Source organism: Gekko japonicus, unplaced genomic scaffold (assembly GCF_001447785.1).
Source record: "Gekko japonicus isolate JY-2015 unplaced genomic scaffold, Gekko_japonicus_V1.1 scaffold869, whole genome shotgun sequence".
NCBI lineage: Eukaryota > Metazoa > Chordata > Lepidosauria > Squamata > Gekkonidae > Gekko > Gekko japonicus.
This window is the reverse complement of record NW_015173700.1, coordinates 340,481-358,605: the sequence shown is the minus strand read 5'-3', so window position 1 is coordinate 358,605 and position 18,125 is coordinate 340,481. Positions and strand designations below refer to the sequence as shown.

At 47.8% G+C, this 18,125-nt stretch overlaps 1 protein-coding gene across 1 annotated transcript in view; it reads left to right on the top strand.

Moving 5' to 3' along the window:
* NATD1 (N-acetyltransferase domain containing 1) overlaps nucleotides 1-18,125 on the top strand; it is a 37,782-nt gene that overhangs the window by 15,466 nt on the left and 4,191 nt on the right. Inside the window, exon 2 of the mRNA XM_015423238.1 lies at nucleotides 6,206-6,324. Within this exon, the coding sequence (XP_015278724.1) occupies nucleotides 6,206-6,324 (119 nt within the window). The remainder of the gene's footprint in view (nucleotides 1-6,205; nucleotides 6,325-18,125) is intronic.

Here is an 18,125-nt window from a genome sequence, read left to right as displayed (position 1 = left end):
AGCAGCCGGGTAATTTGCAGACCCCCCCCCCCCCCGCCGCCGGGCTTGCCTTCAGGTACAAGCTCGCCCTCCACTGTGAGGGCAGATCTGCGCGTTTCCCCCCCCCCCCATCTAGCAATCCAAAACAGTCCAGTGGAGTCTGAGTGGTGGGTGTTACCTTTTGACACTCTTCCAGTGATGTCAGTGGGTGTGGCATATGCAAATAAGTTATGCTAATGAGCTCCTGCAACCTCTTTTTCTACGAAATGACCCCTGCTTATGCAGCAGATTATGGCAACAAGTTGTTTCAGAAATTATTTTGAAAGCAGTAATGCTGTTTTCTACATGGGGATCAGATCCAGTACAGTCATGGCAACAGGACTTCCCCATGGCAGGTTTCCCTGCATTTTTCCTGACCAGTCTTTAGCGGTTGCTGTTTTCCCCACCCCAAAGGCTTTTTTTGTTTGTTTTGGTGTATTTTAAGTCAATAATTGAGATATAACCTTATAATGTCTCTCTCAGGTTCTCTGAATTCCCAGTTTTCCTTTTTTTAAAATAGTCTCTAGTTCCTTTTTTCCCTGGAGTTATGCCTTGCCCCTTATATCTTCATAAGGAAACAGGCTACTTACTTTACTGGTCCCGGGAGTGAGTGACTGTCCATTCATACTGGGAATAAAGTAAGCAAGTGTTCACTAACTTGGGGATCTCACTGGAACTGGGTGTGGTTAAATTTGCTTCCCATCCCCAGTGGCTGCTGAGAAGAAAATTGAGCCTGTGCCTCCAGTAGTTCCCCTTGCCTTTTTTTCTTGGTCATGTCCAGTGTGGGCTGAAGTGCTGGGGAACTGGCTTTTGAAATGCATGGATAGACACAACATTGTTTGTTTTCTCTTGTGTGCAAGTTGCTGGAGCGTATTCAGCCTGTACCTGATCCTAGAACTGCAAACGGGTCTTGCCTTGGCTAGCAGTCCCATATCCTGTCTCCATGCCGATTTGCACATGGCCCATGGTGGGTGCCATTTCAACGGAGCCTTGCATGCCAGTTATCGGCACAAGGAGTGGCACAATCTCTCTGTGCAGCTGGCTGATTCCGCGTGCCTGGACATCGCAAAGAAACCAACAGCCCTCAGGCTGAAGGATGTATCTGTGTCCTACAAAAATTCCTTCTCCCTAGGGAACTCTGGGAACTGTAGTTCTGTGAAAGGGTGGGGTAGAGAGCTCTCTAGCCTAAGCTACTCTTTGGTTTTTATGTCTAGAGAATCTCTTCTGGTGAGGACCATTCCATCTTGACCCCCCTCCCCCCCAAGTGGTCCTTCTCCGGAGATTTACCACCTTATCTGTAAGAAATTCCCTGAGCTGGGTAGCCCAGGCTAGCCCAAACTCGTCAGATTTTGAAAGCTAAGCAGGGTTGGCCCTGGTTAGTGTTTGGATGGGAGACCGCCAAGGAAGTCTAGGATTGTGACGTGGTGACAGGCAGTGACAAAGCTTCTGAGCGTCTCTTGCCTTGAAAACCCATGAGGGGTCATCATAAGTTTGTTACGACTCCTTAGTGGTTTCTTCTAAGCAGAAGCTCACTGGATCAGGTCCAGCTAACCCAGTACTTCACAGTGGCCAGTCGGACGCCTTCAGGAAGCCCATAAGGAGGGTATGGAAGCAACTGTAATTGGGAAGTCAGAGGTACGCTGCCTCCGAACATAGAGGCTCCATTGAGCCATCCTGACTAACACCTTTGTCAGGCCCATCCTCTAATCATCTTCAGAAGTCCGTCTTCCTGGCTGTGTCTTTCCAAAGATCTGTGTGCTTTAATTCGGGAAGGGTGCATTTCTGAAGTCAAAAACGTTTTGCCCGTTGCTTATTTTTTAGTGACATGCAGGAGTTTTAATTGAAATTGACACAGTCCAGTTGCTTGCTTGGATTCCTGAACTGTAAGGTGAATCCTAAAGAGTGTAAAACGTAAGAGGGACAGTGTGTCAAATGGTTTCTTTAGCGCTTGCGGGTGCCAGCTTAAAGCTCTCTATGTTTGTGGTCTGGGGGGCATGCTCCCCCCCCTTCCTGTCATAATGTGCCCTGTTGCTCAGGATCATTAGAGAGAGCAAAAACAGCCCTCTAAGCAGGGCTTGTCCTAGATCAAACGAGCCGAGCCGCTGCCTCTGGGAACAAAATGTTCCTCTTAATTCGGCTTCTCCTTTCCTCTGTGGCCCTTTGCCGAAATGGTATTAGCTGCGCTTCCCTCGGCATGAGGCCTGGCGGGAAGTCTCCCGTTTGCATGTGGTGTAAGAGTTGCAAAGGCAGCAAAGGGCAGGGAGGAGAAAATCAATTTGGTTCTGCACGCAAGGTGGTAAACTCTGATAGTGCACCCTGAACAGCCCGTATGGTAAGTTCTTCACCCGTGGCATGGATCTCACTTTGAAACATTATGTACAGACTGTCCATCAGCTTGTGGGTTGCACTTCCAAAGGCCCCTTTTAACCCTCTTCTCATGTATCGGCCCTCTTGAGTCACAACTTTGCTGTCTCTGCTCCTGTCTTTGATATCTGAACACAACTTCGGGATCAGCCCAGAACTGCAAGTGAGTAAAAGCCCAGGTCTGCAACCTAAGATAATAGAATCATAGAATTGGATGCAATGCTCCCTCTAAGCTGCGGAGTCCTGTGAGCAAAAATTCTACTTTGTGAGCTGTCGGCATTAAAGTTGTGAGCAGGTGACTTGGCTACTGCATAAATTAGTTTGCTCTGGAGCCATCCTTCCTGAGCGAAGACAAAGAACTGTGAGACGGAGGCTGAAAAACTGTGAGCTAGCTCACTCTAACTCAGCTTAGAAGGAACACTGGTTGGAAGGGATCTCCAGGGTCATCTAGTCCAACCCCCTTGCGCAATGCACGGATTTCACTAATACCTTCCCCCCCCACACACAGCCAGTGACCCCTGTTCCATGCCCAGAAGATGACAAAGAACCCCCCCCAAAAAACCACCTGGATCCCTGGCCAAACTGGCCTGGAGAAAAATTGCTTTGTGACCCCAAAGTGGCAATCAGCATTTCCCTGGGCATTTCTTGAGTCACTTGGGAACTGAAGTATGTGTGAGGTATGGAATCGGAATCAGAATAGTTCAGTTTCCAACCTGCATCCCTTCCTGGGTATCAGTGATTTGGCTGGGGTTACTCTTGCAGAATATTTTTTGGGAGGCTGCAGAAACAAATACGAGGGCTTTACAAACAGCACCCCCCACAACAGTAAGCATTTTGTCTCAGGTGTTCCAGATAACTTCACCATCTGTGAACAAGAGTTCCTAGAGAGTGTGTGAAGGGTTAAGAGAGCCCCGCAACCGATCTTGGGAATGCTTCCCCTATATTGGGTCTGTTCTTTTCCCACCACAAAGGTTTCCACCCGGTGACTCTGGGCTGAATTATGTGGCTGTCAACGCTTCAAACTTTTGGCTCCCCAAGGAGGCTGAGCCACTCCTGTCTCCTCCCCAGTCGAGGGTCGTACCAGTCTCCTCCGTGGCGCAGCTGAATTGACAAGCGCCCTAGCTGTGCCCTGGTGCCACGCGGTGCATGCATGAACTGGAGGCTTTTATTCTGCCTGGGATCTTTCATAGCTGTGTGTGTGTGTGATATATATATATCTGACCAACCCCCCCTCCCACTGCCTCGTCTGCCCCCAGCCCCATGCAGAATCAATACAAGCCTTTCTTTTCACTCCATCCTCAAATGTGTGACTGCAATTGTGGCTTTGGAATTCTAGCCTGTCTCCAGCCTCTGGAATCTCCCTGCAAGAGAGAAACAGATTTGGCACAAAAGCACTGGGGGGGGGGGGAGGGGGGGGGGGGAAAAAACATCAAGCTGTGAACGCTGTTTAAAATGCTCAATAGGATGGAAAGTGCATCCAGTGTCCTCAGAGTGGTTCCTGCCCTGATCTGGATGTCCAGTCTTGTCAGATCTCAGAAGCTAAGTGGGGTCGACCCTGGTTGGTACTCAGGTGGGCGGCAACCAAGGAAGTCCAGGGTTGATACGCAGTGGGAGGCAACGGTTTTAACTATTCTGTAGGACTGAAGGCATCCAGTGTTGCTTTCTGCCCTGATCTGGGTGGCCCAGGCTCCTCCAATCTTGTCAGCTCTCGAAAGCTAAGCAGGGTCGGCCCTGGTTAATATTTGGATGGGAGACCACCAAGGAATTCCAGGGTTGCTGTGCAGAAGCAGGCAATGGCAAACCACCTCTGTTTGTCTCATGCTCTGCCCTGGATGGCCCAGGCTAGCTTGGATCTCACCAGATCTTGGAAGCTAAGCAGGGTCAGCCCTGGTTAGTACTTAGATGGGAGACCACCAAGGAATTCCAGGGTTGCTGTGCAGAAGCAGGCAATGGCAAACCACCTCTGTTTGTCTCATGCTCTGCCCTGGATGGCCCAGGCTAGCTTGGATCTCACCAGATCTTGGAAGCTAAGCAGGGTCAGCCCTGGTTAGTACTTAGATGGGAGACCACCAAGGAATTTCAGGGTTGCTACGCAGAGGCAGGCATTGGTGGCCGACCACCTCTGTTTGTCTCTTGGCCTGACCTGGGTGGCCCAGGCTAGGCTGATCTCATCAGATCTCAGAAGCTAAGCAGGGTTGGCCCTGGCCAGTATTTGGATGGGAGACCACCAAGGAATACCAGTGTCACTATGCAGAGGCAGGAAATGGCAAGTCACCTCTGAATGCCTGGTTGCCATAAGTCAGCTGTGACCTGACAGCAAAAAAAAGGTCATTCTCAAAGCACTTACAGTCCTTCCGGGTTCTTATCTCATGATGGGCAGTGGCTTTCCAAGGTCCTGAGGCTGAAGTCTTTCACATCACTGACTAACTGGCAGGGGTCATTTCCTGCAGGAGCGCAAAGGAGCGGAGCTCCGGGAGTAAAGAGCCCAGGGGGCGGGCACATGCAACAAGCCCCACCCCCTGCTCCCAGCAGCCCTGGGCCATGAGGAGCAAGAAGCCCTTTCCTTTCCTTTCCTTCTCTTTTCCCCCTCCCTCCCTCCTTCCTGCACAGATCTGCATGTCCGCCCCCCCCCGCCACCCCTCCAAACCCCACGCAGTCCAGTGGCACCTTTAAGGCCAAGTTTTATTCAGGTACAAGCTCTCCCTCCTCTGCTAGGGAAGATCTGCGCATCCCCCCCCCCAATAGCTAGCAATCCAAAACAGTCCAGTGGAGCCTGAGCAGTGGGTGTTGCCTTCTGACACATGTGGCATATGCAAATGAGTTATGCTAATGAGCTCCTGCACCTCTTTTTCTACGAAATGACCCCTGCTAACTGGTCCTTTTAACTGGAGATGCCGGGGATTGAACCTGGGACCTTCTGCATGCCAAGAAATTCCTCTGCTGTTCAGCCATGGCTCCCGTTGAACACCCGAAGCTGCCTTATACTGAATTATACCATTGGCTCATCCAGGTCGGTATTGCCTATTCTGATTGGCAGCAGCAAGCCAGAGTCTCAGATTAAACTCTTTCTCATCACCTACCGCCTGATCATTTTTGCTAGAGATGCTGGGGATTGAACCTGGGACTTTCTGTGTACCAAGCAGATGCTCTGCCACTGAGCCACAGCCTCCCATCTGCTGTCCACTTGTGTGGAGAAAGCAAAGGGTTAGAATTCTTTCTACTGAACCAAAATGACTTGCATGTCCGAATGAACTACGACTCTTCAGATGCCAAAGACAGAACTTCCTTGGAGCCTCAAGCACAGTGCTTTTTGATGGGATCGGTTCACATGGTTTGCTGTGACATTTGGCCAGTATTCCATCACACATCCATAAAGGATTCTAGCCAACAGTGTCATCTTATACAGTTACTTTGGTCTGAGACCATTTATGGAGGCACCTAGGAACAGGGGTCTCAGCTGATGATCTTGGCAAACACTGAGGTAGAGAAAGTAGACTTTTGAAAAAAGATAAATGTATTATACGATACTGGCCTTGAGACCATGGAAAGGACAGGTTATAGGAAAGAATTAAAATTTCCTGTGGGGGTGGGGTGGAGTGGGAGCAAACATAATTTCTCTGACCTTGATACAAACTTGTGACACCCACCCACCTCAGTTCTTGCGTCCATCCTGAATATAGTGTCTCACAAGTCAGTAAACAAAAATAATTACAGTATCAATGAGTTTGCAGGTAGGACACCCTAGTGAGATGTCCCCGTTCTGCCCCTCTCTGTCGGCTCTTTGGTGTGCGAGAACCTTCACTGCTTTTCTGGTGTCCTGCAGGTTGCCATGATAAAGCTGTCTTGCTGTATGAATACGTGGGGAAGAGAATAGTGGACCTACAGCATACGGAAGTCCCCGATGCCTACCGAGGGAGAGGGATAGCCAAACATCTGGCAAAGGTATGGCTTTCCAGGGGTATTTCTGGTGGTGGTGGTGGTGGTGGTGAAGTGCTTGCAGACTTATATTCAGAAGAAGAAGAGTTGGTTTGTATACCTCGCTTTTCTCTACCCTGGGGAGCCTTGAAGCAGCTTGCAATCACCTTCCCTTCCTCCCCCCACAACAGATGCCTTGTGAGATAGGTGGGGCTGAGAGAGTTCTGAGAGAACTGTGACTGGCCCAAGGTCGCCCAGCAGGCTTCCTGTGGAGGAGGAGAAAGAGTAGGGAATCAGGCCTGGTTCTCCAGATTAAGATCTGCCGCTCTTAACCACTACACCACACTGGCTCTCAGTAGTAGTAGTAGTAGTTGTTGATTTTGTTGATTTACATGCTCAGGATAGCATATATGGTTCTCCTTTCCTTCAGTGTGAGGTGGATGTGAGGGAGATGGTGAAGTGGATGTGAGCGAGAGAGCATGAGGTGGACGTGATGTGGGTGTGAAGGAAAGAGTGTGAGGTGGCTGTGTGGGAGATTGTTACTGGTCCTGGTTGCTCAAAAAGATTCATGGATGTACAGGGATATTCCTTAGTCCATCGTTCAGACAAGTTATTTACAGTGATATATATATATATATTTTTGAGTTTAGAAGACAAAGTTCCCCAGGCCAGATGTGGTGGGCAATCAGGAAAATCCCTGGAAGTATTATTATTATTAGGGTCCTAGTATTAGAAGGGCATGATTTGTATATGGGGCGGCACGCTTATATATGGTATGGGAAAGATAAAATCCATTCAAATTTTGGAAGACATGCATTAAGAGGAGCGCTGAATAAAATATGGAGCAATATAAAAGATATCTTTTATAGGAAAACTCCAAGATGGGTCTCCCCCATAGAAGCATCATTAATAACAATAAGTAAGAAAGAAAGGTATCAAACCTTGTTATATAAAAATAAAAAACTAAAAACAGAAGAAAAATTACTACAAGAAAATAATCTCCTGGTGGGAACAGATAATGTTACAAGACAGATATAAAAAGGATATGTTAAGAGGTTTCGAAGATCAAAATAACGAACTGGATAAGATTTGGTTGTCCTCAAATGACAAATTAATACAGAAGCTTTATAGATTCTTGCTGGATGATTATGAACAAGATGAAACAATTAAAACTATAACGATTTCATGGATGAAGTATGTAGGAGAGAATATAGAATTTGATCGATGGTCAAAAATTTGGAAATCTGTTAAATATATGAGAGCCATTTCATACAAAGAAAATGTATACAAAATGTTCCACAGGTGGTATTGGTCCCCGGACAAAATAGCTAAATGTTATTCTGGATATTCCAACCAATGTTGGAAGTGCAAAGCGAATATAGGGACTTTTTATCATATGTGGTGGAAATGTAGTAAAATACAAGGCTATTGGAAAATGGTGCGGAAGATAATTCAAGAAATTTAGAAAAAAACCTAGCATTAAAACCCGAAATATATTTGTTGAATATAATTCCAAATTGTAATGTACAAGAATCATACTTAATATCCTATATAATAACCGCTGCTCGTTTGTTACTCGCAAAAAATTGGAAATCTGACATAATATCTTCTAGAGAAGAATTAACACTTAAATTACTAGAGTTGGCACAAATGGATGATTTGAGTTTGATGCTTCAAATAAAAATGAAAAAGTACATGCTAAGAGGTGGTTAAGGGTGTATAAATGGATAGAAGATTTAACAATTGTTTAAGACTCTATTTTATATGTAAGATGTAAAGTTGGAATGTAAGATTTGTAAAACTGAAAATAAAAAGTTTTTAAAAAAAGGAAAATCCCTGGAAGGACCAGGTGCCACAGCATACTATCCAACATCTCACTGATGAAAATAGGGGCCTGGCTGTCACACCCCTGTTCTCATGCCAAAGATCATGGCCCAAACTCCCTCTCCGTGGTACACATTGTAGAAAGCTCTGCTCGTGTCTTTGTGGACTCCTTAGCACCCTCTTTTCATTGCTTTAAAAACTAAGATGATGTTTGTTCGGTGTAACGATACACAGAGAGAAAAACAATAATTGTTTGAGAGTATGGTCTCACGGAGATTCTTAAATGTAAGGATGTGTCACCGGCAACAAAGATCAAGATAATTCATACCATAGTATTCCCTATTACTATGTATGGGTGTGAAAGCTGGACAATGACGAAAGCTGCCAGGAAGAAAGCTGATTCATTTGAAATGTGGTGTTGAAGGAGAGTTTTACAGAGACTGTGGACCTTTAAAAAGGTAAATGAGTGGGTCCTAGATCAAGTCAAGCCTGAACTCTCCCAAGAAACTAAAAGGACTAAACTGAAGCTATCAGTAGGGATGGGCATGAACCTTGTCACAAACCTAATTTTGTGATGAATGGTGCCAGTTCGTGGTTTACGAACCAGAGGTTTGTGCCCATCCACAATTCTCCATGTGATTTCGGGGGTCCGTGGGGTCCATGGTGGGAAGAAGAAGAAGAGATTGGATTTATACCCCGCCCTTCACTACCTGAAGGAATCTCAGAGCAGTTTACAATCTCCTTTCCTTTCCCTTCCCCTCCCCTCAACATTCTCCCCATGAGGTAGGTGGGGCTAGGAGAGCTCTCTCTCGAGAACTGCTCGTGACAGAACAGCTCTGAAATAACTTGTGACTGACCCAAGGTCACACCAGCAGCTGCACATGGAGGGGTAGGGAATCAAACCCTGTTCTCCCAGATTAGAGCCCATGCTCCTAACCACTGCACCAAACTGGAAGGGGGGGGGAGAAACAGATGGCAAGCCATTTAAACAGAACATTCCCTTTAAATGGCTTTTGCAAGCAGGTGCTGCATCCAAGCAGTGAGTTCACCACTTTCATGGAGCCACTACAAGCAGAAACGAGGGCCCCCCTTCTGTTCTGCTGGCTTCAGGGAGCCACCCCCAGAAGAAAGGAGGGAGGTTTCCCTGAACCTCACTAACTGAATCGGTTAGTAAAACAGGGAGGATGGTGGTTTGAGTGACCTCCAGGTGTCATTTCCTGCGGGAGGGCACAGGAGCGGAGCTCCGGCAGTAAGGAGCCCAGGGGGCGGGCACATGCAACAAGCCCTGCCCCCTGCTCCCAGCAGCCCTTAGTTGGGCCACGAGGAGCAAGAAGAAGCAGCCAGGTAAGTTGCAGAGCCACCCACCGGCCCACCTTCAGGTACAAGCTCTCCCTCCTCTGCGAGGACAGATCTGCATGTCCCCCTCCCCCAATAGCTGTCAATCCAAAACAGTCCAGTGGAGCCTGAGTGGTGGGTGTTGCCTTCTGACACACTTCCAGTGATGTCAGGGGGTGTGGCATATGCAAATATGTTAATGAGCTCCTGCACCTCTTTTTCTACGAAATGACCCCTGGTGACCTCACAAACTGGGATGAACTTCCATTTTCTCAGTTTGTGCCCATCCTTATTTATCATACTCTGCTCACATTATGAGAAGACAAGAGTCACTGGAAAAGATGATAATGTTAGGAAAAGTTGAAGGCAGCAGGAAAAGATGAAGACCCACCATGAGATGGATTGGCTCAATCAAGGAAGCCACGGCCGTATTTGCAAAACCTGAGCAAAGCTGTTAATGATAGGATGCTTTGGAGGACATTAACGCATAAGGTCAGCATAGGTTAACATAAGAGAAGCCAATGTTAGATCGGGCCAATGGCCCACCCAGTCCAACACTCTGTCACACAGTGGCCAAAAATACCAGCTGCCACCAGGAGATCCAGCAGTGGGGCCAGGACACTTGAAGCCCTCCCACTGTTGCCCCCCCCCAACTTGGAAGCAACTTGACTCCAGAAGGGGCCAGCTGTACATGGCACAGTGCCCTAGCATTCATGCGTGTGCACTTACAGCTGCGTGCACTAGAGATTAGAGGTTTCCATTCTCTGATCAAAAATGTCCTGCATGATGGGGGAGGGGAACAGAGGAGGGTACAGTGAAGTTATGACCCAAACTCCCTCTCCGTGGTACACGTTGTAGAAAGCTCTGCACCTCCACCTCCAATGTCTGCACCTCCACGAGGAGTCGGTTGCTGAAAAGAGGAAATGATGTCATCACAGAGAAGAACCATGAAGGTGTCACCGTGCCAGAGAATTTACCACCAGGAGTTGACTCCTTGGTGCCCCTACGTGAATCGATATGGGAGGGACCCTTGACCAAAAGCTCTTGGGAATCTTGAACGCTCAACAGTCACATTGGACTCTGGAGGCAGTCATGACGGTGGGCTACTGTCCCTAGTAGGAGGAGCTTGGGTACCCAGCAGGCAATTGCCAAGAGTCTGGGGGTGTCTGAGCCAACGGAGTGGGCCAAGACCCTCATATATCCTCTGTGGCCCCTTTCAAAAAGGCTCCCAGATATACTATATTCGTTGCACTGTTTATTTGTGGGCATTATGCTTTTTTCTGATTTTTTTTTTTAATCCAGATTTATTGCATTGCTAGTTGTACACATTAAGCCCGGAGTCCCCAAACTTTTCAAACCTGCAGGCACCTTTGACACAGAGTGTTGGGAACCAGTGTTCAGAACATAAGAACATAAGAGAAGCCAATGTTGGATCAGGCCAATGGCCCATCTAGTCCAATGGAGGTTGCACCATTGATTTATACAGGGGCATCATGATAATGGCTGATTTGTTTTCAATTCCCTTTGTTTTCAGGTCCCTCTGAGCTGAGTCACTGTGAGCTAGCTCAGTTTTTTAGCCTCCAGTTCACACATTTTTGTCTTATCTCAGGAAGGATGGCTCCAGAGTAAGTAAACTGCTCGCTCACAACTTTAATGCCAGTAGCTCACAAAGTAGAATTTTTGCTCAGAAGACTCCGCTGCTTAGAGGGAGCATTGGTGGGAACAAACCACAAAATGGCTGCCATGGAAGGCAGAGTCAACGCAAAACATCAGGGAATGAGGTGATGCAGGACTCTAATACTAACTCTTAACATTTCAGGTGGAAGTCCTGTTTAACAGGATTCCTTGTTAAATGAACATGTTGTTCCAAAGTATTTTCTTGCTTATACACAGCTGACCTTCAGTCATACAGGAAAGACCCTGGTGCTTTGGTGGCAGTTGCTGCCGAAGCAATTTATGGGGGGGGGGGGGAATCCTACACTGCCAATGCGAAGCCTCTATCCTGGCCTTCCCTTGAGACTAACCCAGAAACTCCAGGTAATCCAGAATGTGGCAGCGTAAGTCCTCATGGCAACGCCAGGCTTTTGGTTGAGGACAGCATCGGTTTTCCATCATAGCCGGCATCCTCTTTTCTTCCATTCTGCCCATGTCAGCCTCCTCCTTACTCTGCTCACGAGGTAGAAGAACAGCCCAGAGACATAGTTCCCTCTAAGCTGCGCTAGGAGGTGCTGGCGCACAAAATTTTAACAGACAGAGCAGGGATTTCTGCTTCTGCTCACAAGGAATTTTTCCTTCCATTTGAAAAAATGGAGGATGGGGCACCTCCTTCTAGGGCCCATAGAACTGGACCCCCTGGTCCAATCTTTTTGAAACTGGGAGGGGGGGTGAGGAGAGGCACCAGAAGCTATGCTGCAAATTTGTTGCCTCTATCTAAAAAAAACCGCCCGAGTCCTGAGCCCCAAAAGCTCCAGATCGATTCCCCATTATAGCCTGTGGGGCCCATTGACTATAATTGTCCCCATGGGCTACAATGGAACCGGAGAAAATGATTTTTTTTTGTGCACCCCTATTATGCTTTTCAGTATGATTTGTAAGCTGCCTTGAGTCACAGGGAAAAGTGGGATATACCTATTTGAATAAATAAGTAGTTTAGACAGGTGGATAACATGTAAGCAACTTCCTGTTTGTTAGGTTAGGCTGGGTTCTGACAGTGTAATATATAGTGGAAATGGGTGAGTAGACCTGTTCTCCAGAGGCCAAGTCTACCAATATAGTGGACTGGGGTGGGTAGACCTCCGGAGACCAGGTCTATCTATAAAGTGGAAAGGGGTGGGTGAAATTCGACTTGATTCTATTTTCTCTTATAATGTTTAATGTATTATTTAAATATAGTTTAAAATAATTCATTCAGAGATTTTTACAAGGTTATGGAAATAATCTTCTAAAAACCTACTTAACATGACAGCTAAGTGTAGACTCACTCACAACTTTAATGCTACTAGTTTTTTTTCGCTCATGAGGTAGAATTTCTGCTCAAAACACTGTGGAGTTTAGAGGGAACATTGCCCAGAGAAGGTTTTGGATTAGATTATGGATGCCATCTGGAGACTATTAAATTAGGATTACTTGATTGTTGATGTTAGTATGAACATTGCCCAGAGAAGGTTTTGGATTAGATTATGGATGCCATCTGGAGACTATTAAATTAGGATTAATTGATTGTTGATGTTAGTATGTAATCTTATATTGTTTTTAACCTGAGCCTTGTGTACTCAGGGATTGGGCAATGCAGAAACTTAATAATAATAATAATAATAATAATAATAATAATAATAATAATAATAAACACTTGGTGGGCACCAGGGAAACTTTTGGGGGCACTGTGGTCCCCTGGGGCACCATGTTGGGAACCCCTGCATTAAATTGTTCTAATGAGTTGGTTTTTAAAGTTTTGTAATCTGCCTGGAGTCTCGGTGAGAAAGATGGACTATAAATTAAAGAAATAAATAAATGCGTACAGAGGTGCCAAGGACTGAGCTGAGCCCTGAACGATGACATTGCGTGCAACTGGTCCTTCTATTTTAGGCAAGGCATCACCAGGGGAAGGGGGGAATGCAAAAACAGGAACAAGGGTTTACCTGGTAACAGAACATAGGGACTGCCTCCGGTAAACAGGGCCTTTGTGGTGAATGCAGTAACCAGGAAAGGTGAAGAAAGCCAGAAGTGTTCCTGGGGTGGGGTAGGGAAGGCCATATGTCCAATTAAACCCTGCTCTAATAATTCTGGCTGAGGGCCAGTGTCTCTTCCCTGCTTGCCGCCGCAGCCGTTTCTTCTGTGCGTTCTGCTGTCCTGAAAGCTCTGCTTGGTCTTCGGAAGCAGTTGGCAGTGCCGTCTGAGTAGAGTTACAGCCTTCTAAGCCCCTTGGACTCGGGAGGGAGTCACTCTGCTCAGGACAGCTCTGTAAGCTGATTTTGGGGCATGGGGCGCAGGGGCTGTGAGGGAATGCAGCATTGGGGTTAGGGCTGCCAGGTCTGATTCAGGAAATATCTGGGGACTTTGGGGTGGAGCCAGGAGCTAGGACGTGACATCACTTTTGTGATGTCACATCCTGTGATTTCACTTCGAGGTCAAAAACCCCCCCCCCATCCAGAAGGTTTCTGTGATTCCATGGTAAGAGCTTGGGCTTCTAACACAGTGGTTGCTCTCAACTCATTCCGCTAGGGCTGTGTCCCCGGGGGGGGGGGGGGTTTGCCTGCTCTAGGGTCCCCCAACCCACCAGCCCAGATCCGGCCACCAGGGGGAACTCTGCCCCCAAAGTGCCTGAATTGGGCCGACGTGCCTGGCATGATGACATCACCCGGAGGTGTTGTCATCACGCTGGGCACATCATCGGGGGACACTCTAGCACTCAACCTTAAAACTCTATGGTACCATAGAGTTTTAAGACCGAATGCTAGAGCATCCCTTGATGACGTGTCAGGTGCGATGATGTCACTTTCGGGTGACATCATTGTGGCATGCGCACGTGAGACTCCCGGACATGGAGCTTCCTCTCCCCCCCCCCCCCGCTGGATGCCAGGTAGGGACCTGGCAACCCTATTCTCCACCCAAGCCACACACACCGGTACCATTTAGGGTTGGCAGATGAGGCTGACAGGCTGGTGGGGGACTTTCCAGGAGCCTCCCGGAGAGGAGAGGGAAGAAGCACAATTGAACTCCAAAGGGAGTTCTGGCCATCACATTTCAAGGGACGGCGTTCCTTTTAAATGCCTTCCCTCCATTTGGAAACAGTGGAGGATGGGGGCACCTTCTTTTGGGGCTCATAGAATTGGACCCCCGTCCAGTCTTTTTGAAACGGGGTTTTTTTAAGAGAGGCACCAGATGCTATGCTGAAAATTTGATGCCTCTACCTCAACCTGCCCCCCCCAAGCCCCAGATACCCATGGATTGATTCTCCATTATACCGTATGGGGACTGGTCTCCATAGGGTATAATGGAGTGCCCAGTGGACATTTCCACCCCTCCCACTTTCTGATAATCCTGAAACAGGGGGAGGGCCTCCAAACCAGGGGATCCCCTGCCCCCCAACTGCGGATTGGCAACCCTAATTGGGGTGCAGCTCAATTGCATGTCTGACTACATAGAACTGGAAGGAATCTCCAGGGTCATCTAGTCCAACCCACTGCACAATGCAGGAAATCCCCTCCCACACCCCCAGTGACCAATGTTCCCTCTAAGCTGTGGAGTCTTGTGAGCAAAAATCCTACTTTGTGAGCTATGGGCATTAAAGTTGTGAGCGAGCCATTAGGTTGCTGCATAAATTAGTTTGCTTTGAGGCCATCCTTCCTGAGCTAAGGCAAAAATCTGTGAGCTGGAGGCTAAAAAACTGTGAGCTAGCTCACACCAACTCAGCTTAGAGGGAACGCTGCCATTGACCCCTGCTCTATGCCCAGAAGAGGGCAAAAAAAAAAAAAAACCTCCAGGAATCCCAGCCAAACTGGCCTGGAGAACAGTTGCTTCCTGAATCCAAAGTGGTGATCAGCATTTCACTGGGCATGTAAGAAAGGGCCACGAGAACTAAGCAATGGCTCATCCCTTCCTGCCCTCCCTCTCATGAGCTGCCGAAGTTCGCAGAATCCGCATTGCTGTCAGAGGGACATCTAGCTCTCTGCCTAAAAACCTTCAGAGCCCACCACCTCTTGAGGAAGCCATTGACATCATTTACAAAAATAACGTTGGTCCCCCCTCCCCCCAGAAAGGGTGACTGGAGATAATTTGAGTAGCTGCAAAGTTAAGCATGGGAGTAAAGAAGAGCCTTCATTGGCTTTTGGGGGGATGAGATTGCCAACTTTTTAATTTTTTGCCTGATTATGCTCCAGTGTCTGTCTGGCCTGCAGAAAAGAAGCTAGGTTTATATTCTTATACGGTTATTTTCCCCATTCAGGAGGAGTGTAGGAAAGATTTTTGTACTGATATCAGAATCAGAGATCAGATCCCCTGGAGAAAATGGCTGCTTTGGAGGATAGACTCTATGGCAGGGGTGTCAAACATGTGGCCAGGGGCCAGATCAGGCCCCCGGAGGGCTTCTATCAGGCCCACAGTGGAATTGACTGTCTTCTGCTGCTTCTTTCAGTTCTGCTGGATACACACCTGAACAGCATACTGAAGATTGCAACAGCACAGACATTTTGATGCAATAATTCAGAGCAATAGGTGTCAGTTATCAGACACTGTTAAATAAACAAAATATTGTAAGAGTGCTAATGTTTAAGCATGCTTTTATTTTAAGTAAAAAAGACCCATTTGTGTTTGTGTCCTTTATAAAGTTTATATCTCCGTTACCTGGCATTACATTTTATGACACACGTGGCCTGGCCCAACAAGGTCTCATTTATGTCAGATCTGGTCCTCGAAACAAATGAGTTTGACACCCCTGCTCTTTGGCATTGTACCTCATTGAGATCCCTTTCCGTCCCCAAATCCTGCCTCTCCGGCAATGCTCCCTTTAAGCAGTGGAGTCATGTGAACAAAAATTCTACTTTGTGAGCTACTGGCATTACAGTTGTGTGCAAGCGATTTGGCTACTGCATAAATTAGTTTGCCCTGGAGTCATCCTTCCTGAGCTGAGACAAAAACGAATGAGCTGGAGGCTAAAAAGCTGTGAGCTAGCTCACACTAATTCAGCTTAGAGGGAACACTGCTCCCCCAGCCCCCGATCTCCAGGAAATTCCCAACCTGGTGTTGGCTGCCCAACAACTATGATGGTTGTGTAAGAGGAAATACCACCGGGTGAATGTTTAACTATGAAATTGTGTGTTTAATAAACATCTACGACATCCAGGCAAAACTTTGAATGTCACAATTAAAAAAAAATCCATCTAGATTGATTTGGGGCCTGGCTCACTCCTGAGCACTGTAGACTAACTTAGCAAAACTGGCTGAAACTGAGAGCAGTTTGTCCCTGCTGACTTGCAATGCTGGGAACAGCCATAAAGTGACTGTGGAAGATGCAATTAAGAGACAGCAAGAATGACCGACAAATACCTCTGGCTTTGTTGAAAGGCTTTAAGCCAAGCTGGAAATACAGAACCCTCAGTATATGTTTATGCCTTCAGATATCTAGGGTCATCTTTCAGTTTTGAAGGGGAGACATGTAATTTCGGACTGTTGATTTGTTTGTACCCAATTCACAAGGGCTGCTCTTAAGTCCTAACCTCCCCTTGGGCCTGATAGGGTTGGGAAATGCCTGTTGATCTGGGGGTGGAGCCTGAGGAGGGCGGGTTTTGGGAAGGGGAGGGACCTCAGCAGGGTATAATGCCACAGAGTCCGCCCTCTGAAGCAGCCATTTCCTCCAGGGTAACTGGTGGGTTCTAGCCTGCAGATCATTTGTAATTTTGGGAGATTTCCAGCCCCCACCTGGAGATTGTCAACCCTAGGCATGCATCTGAATTTTCCCCTCAGTGTCTGTGTATTAACTTAGCTAAAAGATCACGCTCCTATGGTCAAACATAGAAGAAGGTCAAAGGAAGAAAAACCTGCCCTTTATGAATCAGTGGCCTCTATTGGCTATGTTGTTCAGGGCAGCTCGAGACCCAGTTTGGTGTAGGAGAGCCAGGAGATCACAGACCCTAATCTGGGAGAACCAGGTTTGATTCCCCACTCCTCCACATGCAGCTGCTGGTGTGACCTTGGGTCAGTCAGAAGTTCTTTCAGAGCTGTTCTCTTAAGAGCAGTTCTCAAGTAGGGTTGCCAAGTCTTACCTGCTGTTGGAGCGGGGGACTCCTGGCTTCTTCCTGGGGCACACGCGTGCCGCGACCACGTCACCCGGAAGTGACGCAACCACGCCAGGCACGCTGGGGGCGGGGCCATGACCATCGAGGGAAAAGCATAGAGTTTTCCCTCGGATGACCGTGGCCCCGCCCCCAGCGTGCCCGGCATGGTTGCGTCACTTCCGGGTGACGTGCACGTCGGGTGCTTTGGGGGTGGTGTTCCCCCCGGGGTCCGATCCGCCAGCAGCGGGGAACGGGCCTCTGGGGCGGGGGTTTCCCTGCCCCCCGGGGGGACTTGGCAAGCCTATTCTCTAGAGAGCTCTCTCAGCCCCACTTACCTCACAGGGTGTCTGTTGTGGGGAGGGGAAGGGAAAGGAGATTGTTAGCCACTCTGAGACTCCTTCGGGTAGTGAAGGGCGGGGTATAAATCCAATCTCTTCTTCTCTTCTCCCTATTTTGGGGGGGGGGGTTGGTGCCCCCTGAACTGAATTTGGGGGTGGAGAAGGGAGAGAAGCCATCCTGCTGTTTCTTTTTCTCTCAGTCTGGTATTAATCCTGCCCTCTGCAACAGACAGAGTGGAGATGAGGACAGTTTTCAGTGTCCTTTGTCTGTGTGAGGCCGTGATCAGGGAGCACAGCGAGGGGGGGGGGCTTTGGTTAAGGAAGAGGGCGTTCACTTGTCATTCTTAGGAATGCCACCTTCAGTATCTGCATCACAATATCTGAATCACACTCTGAGCAAAAGCAGCTTTAATCAGTCTCTCCTGGACACGTTATTCCGTTGAGAGGGGGAAACAGGTGTGCCCGGAGGTTGCGTATTAATCCTCATTTTTTTAGCAATGCACAGCCACTTCCTTGAGGTCTATTACCTTAGCAAGGACATTTTGAAACATTAATTTCA